General features: G+C 33.6%; 1 protein-coding gene across 1 annotated transcript in view; it reads right to left on the reverse strand.

Annotated features, from left to right (window-relative positions):
- The window catches only part of LOC127876532 (cadherin-related tumor suppressor-like), an 89,421-nt gene that overhangs the window by 25,101 nt on the left and 40,283 nt on the right, over positions 1-24,037 (reverse strand). Inside the window, exons 4-6 of the mRNA XM_052421823.1 lie at positions 19,176-19,380; positions 1,835-2,019; positions 613-1,531 (exon numbers count right to left, since the gene is read on the reverse strand). Coding sequence (XP_052277783.1) covers positions 613-1,531; positions 1,835-2,019; positions 19,176-19,380 — 1,309 coding nt within the window. The remainder of the gene's footprint in view (positions 1-612; positions 1,532-1,834; positions 2,020-19,175; positions 19,381-24,037) is intronic.

Raw genomic sequence — 24,037 nt, forward strand, 5'->3', positions numbered from 1 at the left:
CACATATGACCAGCGTTCATATCAAACACGGTATGAATAGTTTAAAGTACAGGTAAACTAAGTATGAATGTTCTAAGTTTGAAACTGGTTTTTTTTTGTACATGCATGTAAAAATATCTTGAGAAAATTATGAACATTAAGTTACATTTTGAGAAATATTTTGCAGAAATTCTTGCAAAGATGACTTTCTATATTATACGATTATTTGGAATCTAAAGCAAATAATTATTTAAAAAAACATTGAAATTAATCCATACATTAAAATGCACAAAATTAAGCCAATGATGGTATCCTTCTTTTACTGAAAATCAAATTTAAATAAAAATTGTGTAGCAGCAACACAGTAAACCAGTATGAAAGAACCACCACCCTTCAAAATCAAAATAAAATTTACTATTATCAAATATAGATAAATTCATTGATGGTCATTACAATTGAATATGTGAAGTAAAATTTTACTTTTTGATACACAAGAATGCAATATTTTGGCACATTTGATGATGTTGTTTTTCCTGATTTTATTTTAGTTTCTGAAGGGTGATATTGCTTTAAACAAGCAAGAAATGAATTATCATTGATCACTACAAATTCTAAAACATCAGATGAACTCACCTGAGTCTGTTGCTACCACTGTAAGCACATAGGACAAGGCCCGCTCTCTATCAAGACTCTGTAAGGCCATGATCTGTCCCGTCGTCTGGCTGATGTTGAACAGACTCAGGTCGCCACTCTGTATCTTGTACTGGAGCTGATTAAAAGGGGCAGAGTCCGCATCCTTGGCGGACACCTGCAGAACGAACACAGGACGGTCCATGTTCTCCCGAACGTATTTCACGTATGGTGAATCGAGAAAGACTGGTTCATTGTCGTTGACATCATCCACTGTGATTGATACAGTGGCTGCCGCAAAGCGGACAATGCTGCCACGGTCTTCTGCACGCACAAACAACTTGTAGCTCGACACTCGCTCGTAATCCAACTTTTTCTGCACTCGCAAAGCGCCACTACTCTGATCTAGACTGAAATCTTGGTTCTCGTCTCCCGAGAGCACAAAATACCTCACCATGCCGTTAACTCCCACATCTTGATCCGTTGCAGTTACCTTTAGGAGTATCTGACCTACATTTATGGCGACGTCTTCGCTTACTCTTGCCAGGTATGTTGTTTGCGAAAACACTGGGCTATGATCATTTTCGTCCTCAATGTTAACTACAAGATCTTGTGTGCTTGAGAGAGGTGGGTTTCCATGGTCACGCACCGTGACCACCATCGTGTAGTTCTGAGTTGTCTCCCTGTCCAGGTTGGTGTTCACACGCAGCCTTCCATCAGACGTGCCAATAGTAAAAGGAGACACAGGGCCAGATTTTGAAGCAATGCTGAATGTGAGGTCGGCATTTGCTCCTGCGTCACAATCATGAACAACCACTGTATGGACTACAGTGGTTAGGTTTGTATTTTCAGTGACACCTATTACCGCTGGTGACTTGAACTCGGGAATGCAGTCGTTCACATCCTGCAGAGTTACCAGCACCTGAAAGGCAAAAATAGTGTTCATATATCTTTAGAATGTATGCTTATTCTCTAGAGTGTATCAAATCCAAATGTCGGATTATACCTTCAGAACTCTGATGTGAATAAATATGGTTATAGTCCCAAACAAGTTGTAGAGGTCTTTTTTGCAATTAAATAATTATAGCATTTTCTAAATTCAAGAACTGTAACTAAGGAAATTGTGAACTTGTGAATAACAAAGAGCCATAGAAAAAACTATTTTTTTCAGTAAGAATGAAAAAATTGGGAAGTTAATGTATTTTTCATGATTGTTTTTATTTACCTGTACAGTTGAAGACTTCATTTGCGGTCCACCACGGTCAGTTGCTGTAACAGTCAGAGTGTAGGCCGGAGTGACCTCCCTGTCCAGTCTAGAGGCAACAGTTATGACTCCTGTGTAGAGGTCAATCTGGAACTGACGCTTGTGGTCACCTCCAGTCACGTTGTAGGTAACCATGCCATTGTCACCTGGAAAAGAAACAAGATGATGGTAGAAAAAACAATTGGGAAGGAATTATTTTGACTAACTTTTGAAGGTAGACTTTTGACATAACCTTCAAAAGATTTGGAACTAAAGTGCTGGCCTTTAATCTACACATTCTAAATAGTCTTAAATAAGCTATAATAAAAATACTGCAAAATCGGCCCAAATAAACAGGACTGCTGTTATATGTCAGACTTTTGATATTTTTTTAACAAAATTCTGCCAAAAAAATACATGTTATGAAATACTGTTTCATTCAAAGGCATAATTAACTTGAAGATGTATGGCTTGCCTTTAAAATATTAATAAGACATCCATTATCCTCATAAAATTCCTTTGTTCTCAGTCAACCCCAATAGAAGCCATGTCGAAGTACATGTAACTTCCATTTTACATTCAATTAAAAAATGCCGTGACCAACTTTATAGAGCAAAGTATTAATGAACAACGATCAATAAGTAACTCGTTTGATGTGAAGATTTATCTAATGCTGGACATAACGAGGATGTCAGACAGGAAAATCTTATTACGACAGAAGAGGCATTGGCAGAGCCCGGATATTGATGTAAAGGTGGTCTCTTCATGAGCTGATCCACTAGCCAGGGCCATTGTTGACCAAAATGTCATGTCCAATGTATGATCAGTACGAATTATGCAATAATCAATGTCGCATGATAAAATACATGTATCAGTACTTTTGGCACAGTACTCATGGGCGCTTACGTTATACACTACGATAGACATGATCCTTAAGAACTACCGTCATGCCAGTATCTTGCACAATCATTGTAACACAAAGCAATGCATACTGAGACATCTCATTCATCTGTGGGGGCCTTTCGCAATATTGTCTGCAATTCAAATTATGACAGTTTATTGGAAAAAGGATTCTAAATTCAATATATCATCATTTGTTGCAATCTTCTTTGGTCGTAATAATAGTTATTTTCACATTTGTAGCACTTCTTTATAGAGGGTGCGATACATAAAATATAGGCAATATGATCATGCACTTCTATTGGGCAATTATCAACAATGGTCAAACAATTAGTTGGCAATATTATAATATCCATTTATCGCCAATAAGACGTTTGTAGTATTTTATAGAGATTGTTATGCAAATATATTGTCCACTTAATGAAATAACTTGACATAATTGTGCTCATAAACATTTGTTAACAATCAAGGCTCCTTTACCAAAGGACTATTTCAGAAATGAAAGTTTTGGTTTATTCAATTAAATGGCAATAAAATATCTAATAAAATAAAGGATGGGTACATTTTCACATATCTTTTAATGACATGCCGATAATTGCAAATAAATTGATGAAATTTTGTAATTACAAAGGAGATGATAAATTTCTCAAATTCAGACGTAAAACGTGTATCAAATACTCAACAAAACCGCTTGATCTTAGCATCACAAAGGCTTGATGAAAAGAGTCGTTTCTTAACCCGTAATCTTCTTTAATTCATGCCCAAAGGTGGAATTTGGCCTGGTAATTTTTGCTAATACCCAAGTTTTTGTCAATAAAACAATTTATTACTGAATATAGAGTAACACTGTTGATCTTAATGGCCGCAGGATGTTTAAAACCTCGTTAATTTCTTGTGAGAAAAGCTCCAAAGGTATAGGTACTTCTTCCCAAGGATTAGAATTTCTTAAAAGCATGGGTGATAAATTTTAGCAAAACACTAAAACTCTGATCAAAAATGTTAACAGAAAGAACACTTCAAAGTTACAGTATTGAATAACCCTTTCAGAGCTGGAACCGAAATTTGAAGGCCTTTGCAAACAGTTTGGATCCAGATGACGTGGCGTCTCATCTGGATCCAAACTGTTTGCTGTTCTTAGAGTATTCTTTGAAAAAAAATCGAAGAAAATGCTAATTTTAGAAATGCAGCAGACAACATTTTAGCAGACGAAAAATTTCCCAGCATGCAAAGGGTTAAGGTACAAACATTTATATATGAGCCATTAATTTATCAATCACATTTCACATATCATTTCATCTTTGAATATGCAATTTGTTTAATATATTTTTAAACTATAAGTTTTTTACAAGCAGCCACATTTTATTAATATGAATCCATCAAAATAGCTTAATGTAGAACATAGGCTGTCATCAAATATTACCCTTCATAATGTATAAACAATTTAAAATATTTTGTGACATTAAAGTTAATCAACAGCCGAGCAAATTGCAGCGTAAAATTTCACAATAGGAAGAATAAATTATTATAGCTTTCATTAAAACAAGAAAATGCTGACGATGTTTGAACATAAACAATGATAATTCATGACGATTTATTGTTCGCAACAATCATTTTGGTATGTGGAGAAAATTTAGAAGGGACCACAAAAAAAAAGGTTTAAATTAAAATATTAAAAAACGATAAAAACAATTACACTCTGACTGTCATTAAATGTAATTCCTTGAGGATTTTTTTTCTCTTATTCACTAAGATTGTTTTGTACAAAAAATCCAGTTCTATAATAATTATGTATGCAGAAAAATTTAGTGATGCAACATTTATTTAAAATAATGCTGCATTTAATTTCAAACACATTTTAAAATCAAATCTTTATAATTCTGCACAGACATTCTTACATTCTATTGTTCCCAGTATGTTTATTTATTTTGATTGTATAAGCCATGCATGGAATCACAAACGCATATGTCATGCTCAGCTTTCATATTATGCAGCTTTCTATTTAAGCGCCCAATGTTTAAATACAGGATTAGCTGTCACGTATGAACTATTTTGCCTAATTCATAAAATACACTAAATCAGCTTTTATGATGGTCATAAGCAGACAGTAGTTAACCCAGAAACAGTAAGAAATCTGTTTGAAAAAGCTATAAACAAATTAAACATCAAAACCTGAAAAAACTTTTTCAAAAATATTATAATGTTTTGACCTGATGACGTCCAAACGCTCAGACTATAGCAGCCCTAATAGTTCATAATTGTTATGGTTCTCGCAGCTATAATAGAACCAATCTATACACAGTTATCAGTCATATTAATCATAAAGAATGCTGATGATGTCCCAGTCATCAAATATTTATTGGATTTGAGTTTAAGGATCTGATGAAATTATTGGTCATTTGTAAGATTTATTATGTCAGATGAAAACCATTTTACATCAGAAAAAACATTAAACAGAATGCCTAACAAAATATTTTCAATAAATATGACGTTAAATATGGTACACCTCAGGTTAAGAGAAATTTATGAGAAATTTATAAATATTTTACTGACCAACAAATGGAATGTAGGGCAACATAATAAAATATTGCCCACATTTATAAAAGTATACATACAGTCAATCTTGTGGATGCGACCACTTGTATTAAGCGACCTTTGTCTTATGCGACCATTTTGAAATCCCACGGAGTTTTTTCGCTATATTATGATATTGTATGAAGCGACTTTTGTCTTACGCAACCAGCGACCTCTAATTTTTGTGTATTTTGATCTTCGAATCTTGAATTAAGCGACCACTAGGAGGTAAAAGTGGTAAATCTATTTATCTTTCAGGAACAAATCCGTGTTAATTGTTTATCTAAGCCGATAAGATGTACTGTTACACCTCTGCTTTGTTTTCACACCAACCATACTGATTATGCTTTTTCTCATTGACCGGTTCTGACCGGTATTTTTGTAGACTGCGTATCAATTTATTGAGTTGAATATAGAGGAACGTATTACGCACAGTCTACAGCTTAAATAGTTAACTATGTGGAAAGTTAAGAGACAACACCGATTTTTCTCGAGTGAAGATAACAGGTGCAGAAACAATGCACTGTACGCGACAAACATTTCCTGAGAAGTGCGGAAAATAACCTATTAATCGGCAACATCTGTCGAAATCCGTACATTACCAATTTGTAATTATGCTAATTAGTAGATATTTGTTAGCCAATCACATTGTTATTTACTTAATAAATTTTCCAATCCTGTTTGTTTTGTTTTCAATTGACATGTTTTAATTTTTTCAGCTCATTATGTATCATAATTGAGTCAGATTTCCTTAAGCGTACATGCAGAAATTAAAATGTCAAAACAAAAAGTGTTAACGTTGAACGAGAAAATTCGGGTTTTGGAATTGTCAAAGAGGAAAAGTGCACGTAAAATCGCTGATGAGTTTGGAGTCGGTAAAACTCAAATTTAGAACATTCTTAAGCGTAAAGCCAAGGTGCTTGAAGACGTGGAAAATAATGTGTCAGGTAAAGAAAATGCGAAAAATATTTCCTTTTCTATGTTGTTTTTGCAAATAAATATGTACACACAATTCATTTATAATAAATGATAATTTGTAATAAGTGAAAAAATAAAACACATTATAAGAAAAATATTGTTTATGTTTTGTGTTTATTTTCATTTTGTTATAAAAGTAAACATTCTTCCAGAATGGCCTTTTTTATTTAAAGACCATTTTTTAAGAGACCGCTTTTAATTACTCCCTTGAGTGGTCTCTTAATACAAGATTGACTGTATAAGCATCTTTTTTTAAAATAGATCCATCTCTTTTCCCTGAGTGCCTATCTGGTTCATATTTCTGTCAGGACATCAGTTTACATTCTGGGTAAACAAATATTAAGATAGGCTCCCGATATAATAACAAGTATAACAAACATTTCTTCTGGAGACTCCAAATCGCCTAAACATACATCACATACATAAGATATCAAAGCGCTTGGAAAGGCTCCTGACATGTATCTGTGCCACTTCATTCACACCTCATACTTAATCTTCTAACTGAAACTCACTTCAGCCTGACTTGAAGAGAAATCAATCTTTCTCTGTAAAATGGCAATTTTTATCCCATGAATTTTTAACAAATAAAAAATTAAATTCTTATGACCAACATATAAAGTAATAATATATAATTTATTATAATATGTTTTTATATAAACATAATTATAATTAATATAGTATAATATATATCTATAGAGAGAGAGAGATATTATTTTTTGCACTATTTAACGCAAACTTTTGGTAACTTACATTTCACATTAATTCATATAAAACAATCATCAATTATTTGTTAAAAACACAAAAAGGAATTGCACTAAGATAGTAAATGAAATTCAAAAAGAAGCTAAAATTATATATAATTCTTTTAGACAAATTGATCATGCTGAAAGAGTCATTCAATTAGCGCAACTGTTGAAATCACATTGCCTGCTGTGGGCAAGAACCATCTGCTCTTGGGAAATTATCTGAGTATTACTTAATTCCTCTACAAAAACAATTCTAAATAATTGCTAATTTACAATAATAATGAATTAAATCAGTCAAATATATCAATTTAACTTCATTTCAGGTACATAATATAAAACATACATATCACAAGTGTAGTTTGAGCAGAATTTACGCTATTGTCATGTCAGTTTCATGTCAATTACACTTGGCATCCTAAGCACAAACATATTTATGATAAATAATGCAATTAGCTATAGGGCTGGAATTTACTCCCAGTGTATTGTACATTTAATTTATTTTACACACCTGCATTATTGCATTACGTGACAATTACCAATTGCCAAACATGGCAGCTGTTTCAACAGAAACCATGAACTGGAAATTTAGGAATGCTATAATTTATTGAATACAAAGGTATACTGTATACATATTTATTCAATAATCTAGAATTCATGTTGGTGAATTACTGGTCATGTACGTATGTCCGGCCACTTTTGGGACTATTTAAGAAAAATCTTTAGTGTTAGGCAACTGGTTGAAACTAAACTTCACATATATAATCCTGGGTTCAAAACTCACCTAGCATGAAAATTTAAATAGAATTAGATCGGTGAATGTTACTTAATGAACAGAAAATGATGACATGTAAACTATCCATTTTCGTAGGTTAAATGTACCTAAAAAATCGGCCACTTTTTAGTTTGACCTGCAGATAAAATTACAAAGCAATATCTTGAGACAAATGTCCTCAATTTCAGAGTATTAATCAATGTTTATACTATTAAAATTTTTGACTTGAAATTAAAAATAAATGCGAAATAATTATACCAGTTACTCCCCCTACCTATTTTAATAAATATAAACAATGGGAAACTGTTAATTCACAAAAAAATATTTGTTTTTAACGTGTTTAATTATTTTTTTCTAACATAGCTAAAAAAGTAAACACATCTTGTTTAAAAAGTTGACTTCAGTGTTGATTATTAGTAAACGCTTACATATAATATTAAAACATGTAATCTAGTAATATTCTTATCAAGGGAGGTAATTCAGATATTAAAAATTTATATTTAGGTTCTGATTTTTATGTTTTGAATATAATTTTTTGTACAAATAATTAGTAAAACTTTAATTAAAGTTTATTAGATAAAATAAAAATAATTTTATCAAATATATTTGTTTCTTATATGAATATAATTGTTGCAACATAAGATGACATCACTTTCCCCATGAGCCAAATATTTCCTGCTATATTTGTGACATTTTAACACAAAAGTTTACAGTGATATGGTTCTTACATTTGCAAAATATTGAGAGTGCGGATGGTTTTCATGTTGATTTTTCTAAATAAAAACAAAATATGTGCGTTAAGATCATGAAAATGATTTTACACAGGTGGCCGATTTTTTCCGTACAGGCCGGAATTACGTACATGACCAGTAATCAAGATTTTAAAAGTGCATGAGAAACTTATCTTTTTTCCTTAGGCTGAATTTAAAAACCAAGTTGATAATGATAGTGACTGATTATTGGTCACAGGTCCTGCACTGATGATGCCTTAATAATTTAATGACAGTGATGATGATGATGATGATGATGATGACAATCATGATAGCAATGATAACACAGTGATGATAAAAGTGGAACCATCATCACAAAAGTTTTGCTTTCCAGACACAATTGTTACAATTTGCCCCAAAGACTAGACTACAACTCATGTGTCTAATGTGGGCTCTGCCAAATGCTTATTAACATTCTGGAGGGGTTCCAAACAGCAGCACAGCTAGTGCCTGAATAACAAGTAAATTCATTACCCAATGCTATTGTTAATATGCAATCTATGATGAGCAAGCATACCTAGGGGACAAAAACTGTATGACAGATGTTGTAGAGAGATACATATAAAGCTCAGGTTTACTGGAATCTAGGTTAATTTAGATCTGTAATCTATAGAAAGCAGTTAAATATGAAATATGAACTACAATGTAAAGAGGAACGTATCTGATCTGTCATGCTTTCATATTATATTAATTACTTATTAATATACAAAAAAAGTTACAATATGATGCACATAAAACTTGCTTTAGCAGGATACATGGAACACTTCAAATAATAACAAGACTGATCAAAGTTATATTTTTTAATTAAGAATGTTAATAAGCAAGAAAGGGTTTTGCACAAACTCAAGCCTGATGGAAAGAAATCTCATGGATAAACAAGCACTTAAGAAAGCAAAATGTCTGCTATTACATGATAATTGCTACTGCAGACAAGCCAAATTAATCATCCTAGAAGAGAAACTGTTTATTTTGGCACTTATGTTTCTGTCATTGCGGGTTGGGGTAAACATCTCTTGAAGAACAGAAGAGTTATCACAGCGGGAGAAAGTCTTAATGCAATATATCCCAGAATATATGTATCGGTATTATGCTATACAACACCAAGAGGCTGGTCTAGGGTTTACAATTAATGGAAAGCAGTATGATTCTGGGGCTTTAGTAGTTTAAACATGAATTTTAGCTATAAAAAGCATGTCTATGAGTTGTGAGAGATAACAAGTTGTAGCTCAGACTTTCTTGACAGATTATTAATATGTTCATACTTGGATAACACAAAATAACATGCGTTCTGAATATGATTGATCCTCCCATCTCAAGCATACATGTTATCAGTTTAGTATTCAACAAAGCAGTTGTAAAATAATTAATGTTTCACAAGGAAATTAGAACACAGAGAACTGCACAAATTAATGTGTAATTCATTTGCAGTTGCCATGCATAAGGCAACCAGATAATTGTGCAACATCTTGTACTTTTTGAACATCAGACCAGTAAAATCACTTTTAATAACTTTTAATTCATTTCAAAAGGTGACAGTGTTTTTTTCCAGACTTTAAGCAAAACTATCAAAGGTGGGGGGGGGTCCAAATATATAGAATTTCATTCCATTAAAAAAAATCACCAAATAATGGCAAATAATAACAGCAAAGATCCACCTCTCCTGCCAAGCTTGACACAGGGTGGGAAGCTTCCTTCTTATACAACCATTTGTCAATGTCAGTGCTTTCGACAAATTAATTTTCAATTAGGCACATGAAATATTTCGGATACCTGGTTGCTAGACATTAGATATTTTCCATTAGGGATACTTTAACAGTTAAATAATGATATCTAGAATTACAGAAAAAATAAAGGCTATTCAATGTCCCAGCGGAAAGTAAAGGTTTGATCTTGAATGAAAATAAAAGAGGCTAAAAACTGTAGAAAGTTCAGAGGACTTAGTGGCCATTTTTTGCCCAAAATGTCATCATGATCGCTAATTGAACGATTGATGATTAATTGAACATGGATCACTGTCAACAGAAGCTTGTCACCACATGGGTTTAATCAGGGTCAATAACAGCTGTGTCACCAGACTGGAATGCCTTTTCACCAAGGGGAGCATAGTCTTGATGATCAAAACATGAGACCCGGTCCAAAATCTGCATTGTCATGTTGTCCAGGTAGTGCTGGGCTGACACTTCTGCCTTGACAGTTTGTTAAGCCAGACAATGAAATACTTTACATGCCAGATTATCTCACTGTAAAGAATGATGGAATCCAATCATTGTGAACAAAATATAACTTAATGAAACAAGTTTGTTAAGCCAGACAATGAAATACTTTACATGCCAGATTATCTCACTGTAAAGAATGATGGAATCCAATCATTGTGAACAAAATATAACTTAATGAAACAAGTTTGTTAAGCCAGACAATGAAATACTTTACATGCCAGATTATCTCACTGTAAAGAATGATGGAATCCAATCATTGTGAACAAAATATAACTTAATGAAACAAGTTTGTTAAGCCAGACAATGAAATACTTTACATGCCAGATTATCTCACTGTAAAGAATGATGGAATCCAATCATTGTGAACAAAATATAACTTAATGAAACAAGTTTGTTAAGCCAGACAATGAAATACTTTACATGCCAGATTATCTCACTGTAAAGAATGATGGAATCCAATCATTGTGAACAAAATATAACTTAATGAAACAAGTTTGTTAAGCCAGACAATGAAATACTTTACATGCCAGATTATCTCACTGTAAAGAATGATGGAATCCAATCATTGTGAACAAAATATAACTTAACGAAACAAATTAATCTCTTAAGCTACAAGACACCCCCTGTCTTTGGAGTTTTGAAAACGCTAATTACAGAAAACTGATTTAAATTTGCAACCAAACAAAACAACACATGATTTTTTCCCTAACAAATCATGTTATTATTGATATGTAAACAGTTCCAACCAAAGACAAAAGTAATGGTTGAATTATTTGCACAAAATGGGATCATATTTATTATGAATATGGCATGTTTTCATGGCATGAATTTGCAGTAGTACAGCCCCATCATAATGAGAGAATGTACTCCCCGTCATTAATTTGTAATAAACATGCACTGGAGTATGAGAATAATGTTGTTCTAGTGGTCTTTAATAGCAAACACATGTCTGCAAGGGGGCCATGCTAAAACATGGCACAACAACACGCATGTGTCACAGACTGAGATTACAAAACCTCACCCACCCCCTGCCCCGTGCTAGCAAGGACGCTACCATACAATTATGTGCTCTGCAAAGGAAATTATTAGGATTATGGGCTGAAATTAAGACATTACTCTTGTCATGAAAAAATGTTGAACAGACACAAAAGTATTTTGTAAGGACTTTACCAGCAAAATAAAGGTTGAGACTGAGGTAATATTGTATCTGATAATGTCACGTAAATAAGATACAACAATTCCAACCTCAAAGCGATAGTTATTTCAGGTAAATGGTATGTCTAATAGTTTAACAAAATAAAACCAATGGCAAACTAATATAGTTTTATCATTTTAAATGGTAATATATATGTAATGGCACAGACATTAAGGCTTCTGTAATTGATAATTCAAATATTGTAAATAAAATTGATTAACCCTTATACAATTTATAATTGTATGTAATACAATTTATAATTGTATGTAAAAAAAATGAAACAAGATGACATAAGAGCCCCATCATGCCAAAACTGTTCTTATGACATAATGAGTTCAGCGTTATTCAAAGACATCCTGCCAATTTGGGCAGTCTGGTTAGGAGCTTGCCTATCAGGTGAGACCACAAAACCTTGTGTGACTAATTGCCTATCAGGTGAGACCACAAAACCTTGTGTGACTAATTGCCTATCAGGTGAGACCACAAAACCTTGTGTGACTAATTGCCTATCAGGTGAGACCACAAAACCTTGTGTGACTAATTGCCTATCAGGTGAGACCACAAAACCTTGTGTGACTAATTGCCTATCAGGTGAGACCACAAAACCTTGTGTGACTAATTGCCTATCAGGTGAGACCACAAAACCTTGTGTGACTAATTGCCTATCAGGTGAGACCACAAAACCTTGTGTGACTAATTGCCTATCAGGTGAGACCACAAAACCTTGTGTGACTAATTGCCTATCAGGTGAGGCCACAAAACCTTGTGCGACTAATTGCCTATCAGGTGAGACCACAAAACCTTGTGTGACTAATTGACTATCAGGTGAGACCACAAAACCTTGTGTGACTAATTGACTATCAGGTGAGACCACAAAACCTTGTGTGACTAATTGACTATCAGGTGAGACCACAAAACCTTGTGTGACTAATTGCCTATCAGGTGAGACCACAAAACCTTGTGTGACTAATTGACTATCAGGTGAGACCACAAAACCTTGTGTGACTAATTGCCTATCAGGTGAGACCACAAAACCTTGTGTGACTAATTGACTATCAGGTGAGACCACAAAACCTTGTGTGACTAATTGCCTATCAGGTGAGACCACAAAACCTTGTGTGACTAATTGACTATCAGGTGAGACCACAAAACCTTGTGTGACTAATTGCCTATCAGGTGAGACCACAAAACCTTGTGTGACTAATTGCCTATCAGGTGAGACCACAAAACCTTGTGTGACTAATTGCCTATCAGGTGAGACCACAAAACCTTGTGTGACTAATTGACTATCAGGTGAGACCACAAAACCTTGTGTGACTAATTGACTATCAGGTGAGACCACAAAACCTTGTGTGACTAATTGCCTATCAGGTGAGACCACAAAACCTTGTGTGACTAATTGCCTATCAGGTGAGACCACAAAACCTTGTGTGACTAATTGACTATCAGGTGAGACCACAAAACCTTGTGTGACTAATTGCCTATCAGGTGAGACCACAAAACCTTGTGTGACTAATTGACTATCAGGTGAGACCACAAAACCTTGTGTGACTAATTGCCTATCAGGTGAGACCACAAAACCTTGTGTGACTAATTGACACAGAAGCTCCTGACCAGACTGTGTAAATGCTACTGAATAAATGTAGAGCTACTCAGGCCCAATATGGCGTAATACCCATTTCTGCATGATGCCGCTCATAACTACTTTATATTTTTGCAATGTCACAAGATTATGTTGACATAAAACTTTTAAACTTGGAAACGCCTACGCTTTAACCAGTGCGGTAAAGTTGTGGAAAAAAGTAAATTGAAAAAGTAAAATCTATTAACAAGCGAGATTAATGAGCCAGTGAACAGAAATGGGGACAATTTTTATGTATCCATACCAGTGAAAATAACACAGTAAACCATCTGTATGATAATATTGCCATCTTGTTTGAGTCTCCAGGGTAACAAAACAGTGATTTATAACACAAGATATCATCCCAACTTTGAAGTTTCAAGTGTTATAAAACAAAATTGTACCTGCAATATAAAATACAAACGTAAATCTTGAACTTAGTGTGACTACTGACCCATTACTGTCACGGCATCTTGTTTGAAATGTAATGCTACAACATCATTTTAGCGTAATAAAACATTTAGTGTAAGTTCAATACTATATAATGATTGTGCTTGCATTGCAGAATGCAACATAACACCAACAGCAGCATAATATCATAACAAAATATGATAATTTAAATGATGAGGCAAAACATCAGAAACTCGGGAAATTGACCATTTTACCATTTCATTAAATAATATGGAAACAATCTGTTTAAGTGTGTTTATTATAGTATCAGCAATGTGTCAATATTCCTGGTTCATTTTAGAGAGGAATGATGTATAATGAAAATAGAAATGAAATGAAATTAATAAGTAATAATTCTTATGTAATTATCAAATGTTGATATTTCGTTTGATAATATCGTAGGTTTCCACGTATAGTGCGCAGTGTTTTACCTCTAAAATTCAAATTAAAAAGCTGGTGTGCGCTATACATTGATACAACGCTATCCTGGCTGCTAAATTGGTAAAAAATATGTTGTGTAATCGTAAATAATCAAAATGGCCGCCATGTTTTTTTTCCAGAAAACTACCACCCTATAATGGTACAGACTGAGGGGCCATTGTCGAAACAACATGAAGTCGCTACTGGTAGATATGAATGCGGTAGAAGAAGTTTTGGTCAAAAATAAATTTGTTTGAATAAATTTGCGGACATTTCTTTGTTTAAGTTTTTACACTTCTTTATTGATGAATTCCGATGGGGATTGTTGTCGACATTTCGGAGAGCAGGCAAGGGTAGGTGCGAACGAGGTCTTTTTTGCGGGTAACGGTAGGTGTGAAAGGGGGTCATTTTGCACTTCGTAATTGGCAGATGTTATTGAGTAATATGTGCCACGACTTGTTAAGATGCTAATTGACATTTGAGACACTAATTTACTCTTGAGAACGTGAAGATATGCAATTGCATTTTGTGCATATAAATATTAAACGTTCAACAGTGGTGTACCTCAACAACTGTATCCCAGTGTCTCCCATGCGACATTCAAATTTACCAGTAATGCCCATGCTTTCTCCGAGGAAAAATCACACGATGTACACTAATTCTTATTTTCTCACGTTTTTCACGAAATGCACGTGGACTGTTAATCTTTTGCTAGAAAATTACAAAATTGTCAGAAAAGTATCGTGCTATGCAACCCATGCTCCTAATCATAATGACGCTTCCTATTTTGAATGCTTAATTAAGCTTTCAAATGCCACGGATTATTGGATTGTGCAATAGTAAAATGGCGTCCATTTTCGGTCCGATTTGGTGGTTTTGTTTTCTATAAATATTTTTTTCTCCATTTTTGCATTTAAAAAACAGCCTGCGCGCTATACACAGGAGCGCACTATACGTGGAAACCTACGGTATACTGAAATGTATTAAAGATGGACTTCTCGATTTAAACTTAAGTATGAATAATAACAGTTACTTAGTAATATTCATTATTTACAAGAATATGCTTACTGTTCTGATTTGTTTAAAGTGTGAAGATGACATAAGCATAGGAGATATTGTTTTTAGATACAGCATTCACAAAGCATTAACATTTACCTTTCTCTCATTGCATAGCTATACATAATTATGTATACCAGATGGAAACAATTAAAAGCCCAATGTTGGAAGGGCATTTTCTGAAAGCTTTCAAGACGTGTTTATGTCATTCCAAATTGTCAAGATATTTCGCATGGTTTTGCTCAGTGCATAATCGCTTTTATTCAGTGATTGCATCTACATCTGTCAAGAGGAACAGTTTCCAGGATATAAAACAGAGTCTAGACCTTATCATGTGCGACCCACGTGAAGCAATATGCTCAAAAATCATAATTTTGAATTGCTTTCATATTAAAAGAGTTCATTATGTCAGAAATAAAACTTGTTGATAATCATAAGCTAGCATTTTTCACTGTCTCAATATAATCTATGGATTTAAAATTAAGTACTATATGTAATTTTAGTCACTGTTTCTCCAGTGGATGATTATACTTAATTTGGCTTAAAAGTTTAAAATCAATATATTAGATAATAAAGTGTGTGTTCAGGTTTTTAATCAACCTGCACTGTAACAGACACCATAGGTTTAATTGCAGCCACTGGTACTTCATTATTTAATTATATATATTGATCAGTTTAAACAAGAAAGCCTATCATATTTTTTTCCTGAAATACAAATGCAGACAATTTTGCAATTAAAAATCAATTGCAATACTTCACTATTGAAAAACATCATAACAGACTCATTGAGGTTAATACAAACTTGCCTAGCCCTGATGATGTATACTAGGGATTCATAGAAAACAATTTTCCAGCGATTTGATATTGACGCATGTAATAGCCACAACAAGATTTATGGGGTTATATAACCATCTTTATCATCGGACCATGAACATTTCATGGCAATAGATGGCAATTAAATCTACGCATTCCTGTCACGCCCCATTTCCAACAATAGATGCCTACGTGTAGGTAAGGCTACAGAAGCAGAAGTGCTTTGTGAGTTTCTCCAATAAAATGATTTCAAATTGAATTTATGTAATTGGTAATGTCATCCTAACCGGATCACATCAAGATAGCAATTTAAATGAAACTCAGATATCAGTTATTCATAAATATAAGTCTATCAGGTTATCAAAATGTCTTATCCATGATTTATGATCTTAAATGTCATTTTTTTATTCAATTGCTGCAAAAATAAGAGATCATACATTTTCTCTGTAACTGAATATTGATAAATGTAATCTTAATATTGTCAAATGCATGAAATTAACAAACAAAAATTTGTAGGTGTTTGCCATAACCTTGTGCGACAACAGGACAATCTTCGTAATGTTTTCAAGTTGAAACAAAAACAGCGTAATTGGCACCTCTACAAAGTAGAACAACCCACAATCATTTATCATGACATGGCCAACTAATGGTTGTTACATCAAGGAAGATACAAAAAAGCATAGTGCTTGCATATAACATTTAGTGCTTGTAGAGAGAGCCTAGCACTTGCATACAACACTTAGTGATTGCAAAGAAAGCCTAGTGCTTGCATATAACATTTAGTGCTTATAGAGACAGCCTAGCACTTGCATAAAACACTTAGTGATTGCAAAGAAAGCCTAGTGCTTGCATATAACATTTAGTGATTATAGAGAGAGCCTAGCACTTGCATACAACACTTAGTGATTGCAGAGAAGGCCTAGCACTTGCATACAACACGTTAGTGATTGCAATGAAAGCCTAGTGCTTGAACATGGCACTTAGTGATTGCTAAGAAAGCCTTGCACTTGCATATGACACTAAGTTATTGCAAATAAAGCCAATTGCTAGCATATAACAAGTAGTTTGAATATTGCTTGAATATAAAACTTAGAGATTGCAAAGAAAGCCTAGTTCTTGCTTATTATTAAAAACTTAAGTGATTGTAAAAGAAGCCTAGTGCTTGCAACTCTTAGTGATTGCAAACAAAGCCTAGCACTTGCATGTTATTAACCACTTAGTTATTGCAAAAAAGCCTAGTGCTTGAAGAAAATACTTAGTGATTGCAAAGTTAGCCTAATGCTTGCATGTAACACTTAACAATTGCAAATAAAGCCCTGAGCACCAGCAAAGAAAACCTAGTGATCTATGAAATTATACAATTTTTTTTACATTATTTCACATCAGTTGTTACTGATCTCAGTTTTGGTAGTGTGGCTTTAGAGTGTAACAAAGTATTGACAGGGGAAATTGATAATCAGATTATATACCCCAAGGCAAATGACATCTACTTAAGTTTTGCATTTTGTTTTTACAGAGCGTGGAATGCAACTGTACTTACAGGGAAGATTGTTCAAGTGTAAAACAAACTGATCATTTATCTTGTTTCACAATACCTGCCTGAATGTTTCTATACTTAGCCTTACAATAGAAGTTTTCAGAAGACCCATTTAGAGTAAAATAAATTGTGTTGAATTGCTGATAACATTTACGGCGCAGTTTTAAAGGCCTTGTTTTTATCAAAACAGGATGCATTAATTTTGCACTTTACTTAATGAAAGTAAGCCTTTATTTCACAGTATTTTCATAATGTTGTAAGAAATGGGCAATATCATGTAATGAATACACCTGTAACATTGTTTGCAATTCAAATTTTTAAATCACAAGAAAAATTACACAACCTTATTTTTTTTTTAGCTGTAATATTTAACTGTCAGCCTTTTTCTTGCTATTTCGTGAATAATGTTTTTTCTCTTCTCAAGTATATTGATATAATATAACTTACCAATTCATTACACAGCCTATCTATTGTTTAATGAACTTAATTCACTGAAGTTTACATTAATCACCGCTCATTTACATTTTAATGTCCTCTACACACACCACTGGTCACATTTGTCTTCAGGTATCTATTTGTCAATGGATGATCTAATTCCTTTGCATGCCTTGAGATCAATCCATCTTCGATCAAGACACAAATAGTATAAAACACAGGCAACTTCAAAAGCTAAACATTCATTATGTATGAATATTCTTTGTTTTATATCTTAACTTTACTGCACCTCAGGCATTGCATGAATTTAGCCATTAGCTTTCAACATGCCATTACTGGGCATAATGAGATAATGATATATATTAAACAGTGACATTTCAAGGGTGGATAATTCTTTTTTGACACTGATACAATTTATTAAAATCATTCTTCTTATTTGCTTTTCTATTTTAATCCTTTTTCTACTTTCCCTTACAATCAGACAGGCCATGAACTGAACTGTTATAGATTTGAACTTGAACCTAGTGAGTGAGTAAAATCTATAACTACTAAGACAATTGCCAAAGCATCAATTTGACCACTACCCCTTTGCATGCTGGGAAATTTGTCGTCTGCTAAAATGTTGTCTGCTGAATTTTTACAATTAGCATTTTCTTGGATTTTTTTTCAAAGAATACTATCAGAATAGCAAACAGTTTGGATCCTGATGAGACGCCACGTTCTGTGGCGTCTCATCTGGATCCAAACTGTTTGCAAAGGCCTTCAAAATTCGGTTCCAGCACTGAAAGGGCTACAGTTTACTATTTCAAAGACTGCAAGAGGCTTATTTAGATGACAACCTACCTGAGTCTATGTCGGTGGCCCGCACTTGTATGACAGTGGAACCAACCGCCACATTCTCAAGCACTGAAGCAGAGTAGTTTGGGCGTTCGAACTCAGGGCTGTGGTCGTTGGCATCCTTGACATTAAAGAACACCAAGACTGTGGACTCCTGGGCTGGGTCCATCCCGCCATCCTTGCCCACAACTTGTACTGTGTAGAGGGGATTCTGAAACACAGAGCATAGGGTATTTTCAAACACAGAGAATAGAGTATTCCTTTAGTTAAAGTAACACAGAGCATAGGGTATTCTCAAACACAGAGCATATGGTATTCTCAAATACCGAGCACAGAAGATTCTAAGCACACAGCATTATATGAATGAACCTTTTCAATGGTGTAGAGGGAATTCTAAAATAGAGCATACTGAAATCTGAAAAACAGAGCATAGGGAAATCTAAACACGAAACTTTTGCCATTCTGAAACACAGAATATCATATACATGAACACCAGTGGTGTAGAAATGATACTTTAACACAGAGCAAATGGAATTCTGATATACTCAGCATATGCAATTCTAAAACACAACAACACAAACATGAATTCCTCTTGCATATAGTTGAATTCTGATTCTGCAACATAGATCATAGGGGATTTTAAAACAGAGTGAATTGCTTACATGAACACTTCTTCTATGGTGTTACTTAACAATTATGGGATGTAGTCATTTTGTCATTAAAAACTGTATACATAATTTTTCTAAATATCATTCACATGACCTGGCACAGTCAAAGCTACTGAAATACAGAATATCATTAACAAGATACCACCACTACACTATTGAAAAGGGGATTTTACAAATCCTAATGCTCGGATAATAGTGTTGTCACTGTATTCATGATTTGTATGTCTCAATCTACACAATTCTATGCCAATGGTGATTTTTTGTGGATATTCCTATAAAAGCTTATTACAATTATGTATTGAAATACTGTACAGATAAATCATCAGAGAATCTACAAAAGTCTTACACAAGTCATAATCATAATAGAAAAATTGATTTAAGATCCTTCAATGATAACAAGACAGTTATTTTCTCATATTATTATTATAATAAAAATCTTCAAAACATAGAAATAATCCATTTAAATCTTAACAATGATACACAAAATCAGTGACAGTCAATCACTCTTATCACTAATGGTCTCTTTGTAGCTTGACCGAGACCACATTTACAAATTTACGTGATGACACAACATTTAATCTAACATCGCTCAATATGCAGATGATAGCAAAGTGTGAAAAGGAATTTAATACTTTTTTTTTATTACATGAAAGAACTGTAATTGAAAAAATATCTGTCCTGATGCTTATCTGACAAAACTCGACCAGAGATTTATTATGTAATCAACAGATTTTCTTCATGATTTTACCTCTCTGAGACATATCAAGTGACATTGTATCAAACAGATCATGATTAAAAAAAATTATATGTTCATATTCAATATCTGATACATGAAGATAATGATAATTGAAGACGATTTTTCCCACAATTATCTGCATGCAAATCGCCGATTATCGAATATTTTTTGATAACAAAACTCTTGCCAAAGCAAATTAAGTAACACTCCAAACATACTTTAATGCACAATGTAAGTTACTCATGATGTTTAAACCTTTAATTGCAATATTCTTTTGAGCCATACAGATTCATCGAAACAATGAATTGTATTTGTAAAAATATGCAAGACTTTGTTTGAACATATGGAGAAGAAATGCTCATAAAAGGAATGTCTTCAAACGACCAAAAACTTAGACAATGACACTTTTATATTTCAACTTTCACCTCATCTATTAGGAGTTATTTAAATAACAAGCTAATATATACAACACTTTAAAACCTTAATTACATACAAACATGCCTGAATACCTTAATTACAGAAGAAATCGCTGTCGGCTAGGACAATATTGTCAATTTCTACGAGTCTTTTGCCAAAAACAGATAGACAGTTAAGGTAATTTCATCTTAAAAACCACCCTTGACCTAAGCATTCTTTTTGTGTGACAATCATGTATGTCAGAAACATTTGCAAAAATAAAACCTGTGAGGAAAGTTTTAAGTCCTGTCAAATTAACACTGCTTAAAATGTTTTGAATGATGAAATAGACAATGCGAGCCGTGAAACGCATTTGCCACCGAAGATTAGAGATTACAGACATTGTTATATACAATCATTTTAAGCTTACAGACGTGGCAATGAACAATGGAATTAAAGATACTTAAAATTCTTCCCATGAACCTCTTTGTGTGTTGAGGTACACACCTTCATCTGGCCATGAAATGCATGAAAAAAATTTTTTTTTTTAATTGGTCAATTATTTGAAGACATGATCACCTTGGGTGATAAAAGTGATACGCCTAAGCTTTGTCTGTTACTAATATTGTCTGTTTTGGTAAAACTGTTTGTTTCTACGTCACAATGATTTCTGTATAATAACAGGTAGCGTATAATACCTTAAAGCGTTATATGAATATAAAATACTCCGGTATTACCGCTCATTATAGGGCAGGTAACTAGGGGTGCCATAATCCCTTTCTGAAGCACATTCAACCACAGTGAACCATGAAAGAGGATAATGTTGCCTGCTGTTCCTTATTTCTTTATGCATTGTTATTTGAACTTACACAAAAAGGTATTTAAATATCTTAGTGGCCACTCAAGGGGTGGTCAGGTGAAAAAAAGGCCAGATAACATGAACAATTATACTTCAGAATGTAAAATGATAAACAAGATATGTGTTCGTCCCCTACTGTGCATACACATGCATGCCAAATATGAAGTTGCTATCTTTAATATTGCAAAAGTTATGGCAAAATGTTTAAGTTGGAGCAAACAAACAAACCAACCAACAGACAGGGCAAAAACAATATGTCCCCCACTATAAAAACACAACAATAATAACTTGCATGAATGAACCTGAATGGAAAATAAACATTATTAGGGCTGTTTGTAAAACATGCATGCCCCCCATATGGGCTGTCAGTTGTAGTGGCAGCCATTGTGTACAACGTTTTTTGTCACTGTGACCTTGACCTTTGACCAAGTGACCTGAAAATCATCTGCCAGTCATGATTAATGTACCTATGAAGTTTCATGATCCAATGCGTAAGCATTCTTGAGTTATCATCCGGAAACCATTTTAATATTTCGAGTCACTGTGACCTTGACCTTTGACCTAGTGACCTGCAAATCAATAGGGGTCATCTGCCAGTCATGATCAATGTACCTATGAAGTTTCATGATCCTAGGCCTAAGCGTTCTTGAGTTATCATCCGGAAACCATCTGGTGGACGGACCGACGGACCAACCGACCGACCGACAGACATGTGCAAAACAATATACCCCCTCTTCTTCGAAGGGGGGGCATAAATATGTAATGACAACAACAACATTAACTTTTATATGACTATTGACAAGGGAAAGTATATTTTCTTTACTGCTATGGTTCACTAGATCATGACAAATTTTATTGCATTATCTTTGCATTTCTTGTGCCACTGTGTACAAATACTTGCAAAAATGTTATAACCACAAAAGAAGTATAAGGTTAGAAATAGTTGTTTTATGTGTCACATTCACAAAATGCACTGACATAACAAGCATAACCGCACAATTATTGCATTTCACCCTAGCCTTTTGAAGAATAGAACTGTGATAAAGAAGAAATTAATTTTTGCTGTTCAAACAAAATAGAATATTTTTGCACTGAAAGAGTTTCCCAGTACAAACTGCATTTGAATCTGGCATTTTAAGTCCGTTTATGGCAAAATATTGAAAATAAATGGTAAAACATTGTTATGTTGCCATGCACAAAAGTAGATCTCTACTTTATAATCAATGATCCCCAATCCAGTTGAAGACATTTATCACTGATTGAATTGAATAAATGTCTTCCCTGGCAGAAATGTTGGCAATATTTAAATAAATGTCTCTGATTTTAACAATATTTTATGGTTTGGGTCAGCACAACAAGTTAATTAATAATTGAGAATACTTTTTAAAGATTATTAGCAGTCTATTGTTTGTTATTAATAGACACACTGGGGAATCCATAGCACAAAATCACAAAATATTTGTAAATATTACGTCTACAGAAAATACACCATAATATACTGCTATGAGCACTTTTTTGTTTCTATAGAATGCACATCATCATAATTAAGATACTGGTATTTCATTAAATAAATCATAATAAAAATATGAGATGGTGTCATTTTAATATTTTTAACAATGAAAATTAAGACAGGATATAAATGCAGATGAAATTTTAAAAGTTTAGTAAATTAGAACTTTGTCAAAAAAATTACGCTTGCAAGTGCAAACACTTCAATGCAAAAATGTATCTATCATATCAGAGTACAAAAAAGGGTCAAACCAAGGAAGGAAGAAGCGTTAAAAGAAAGATTAAGACAAATGAAAGACTTATGTTCACTCAAGAGGTGTGAAACTGTACCAGAATGCACATCCCCGGCGCAACATCTATGTTCTCTGTCGTGAGATAGCGAACACATTTCCAAAGAACAGGGTAAAAGTGTACCCAGGCCATTGACTGAAAATCCCATGTCTAGAAAAAATGCAACATTTCATTTTGATACAACTCTTCATCATTGAAGGCATTTTTATTTCTAAGTTAACTGACTTTTTCAGTGAGATTATGAAAAAAATCACATGACAGTAAGGACAGGTTCAAACATCATAAATGTAGCATTCACCCAAATTCTTTACCATAATTAAAATAAAGAATATTCTCTTAATTTGAAATGCAGACATGTTTTTGCATTTAAATATTTACCAAGAGAACTGGCTGTATGGTTTTGATTGTG

This window comes from Dreissena polymorpha, chromosome 4, assembly GCF_020536995.1.
Source record: "Dreissena polymorpha isolate Duluth1 chromosome 4, UMN_Dpol_1.0, whole genome shotgun sequence".
Lineage (NCBI taxonomy): Eukaryota > Metazoa > Mollusca > Bivalvia > Myida > Dreissenidae > Dreissena > Dreissena polymorpha.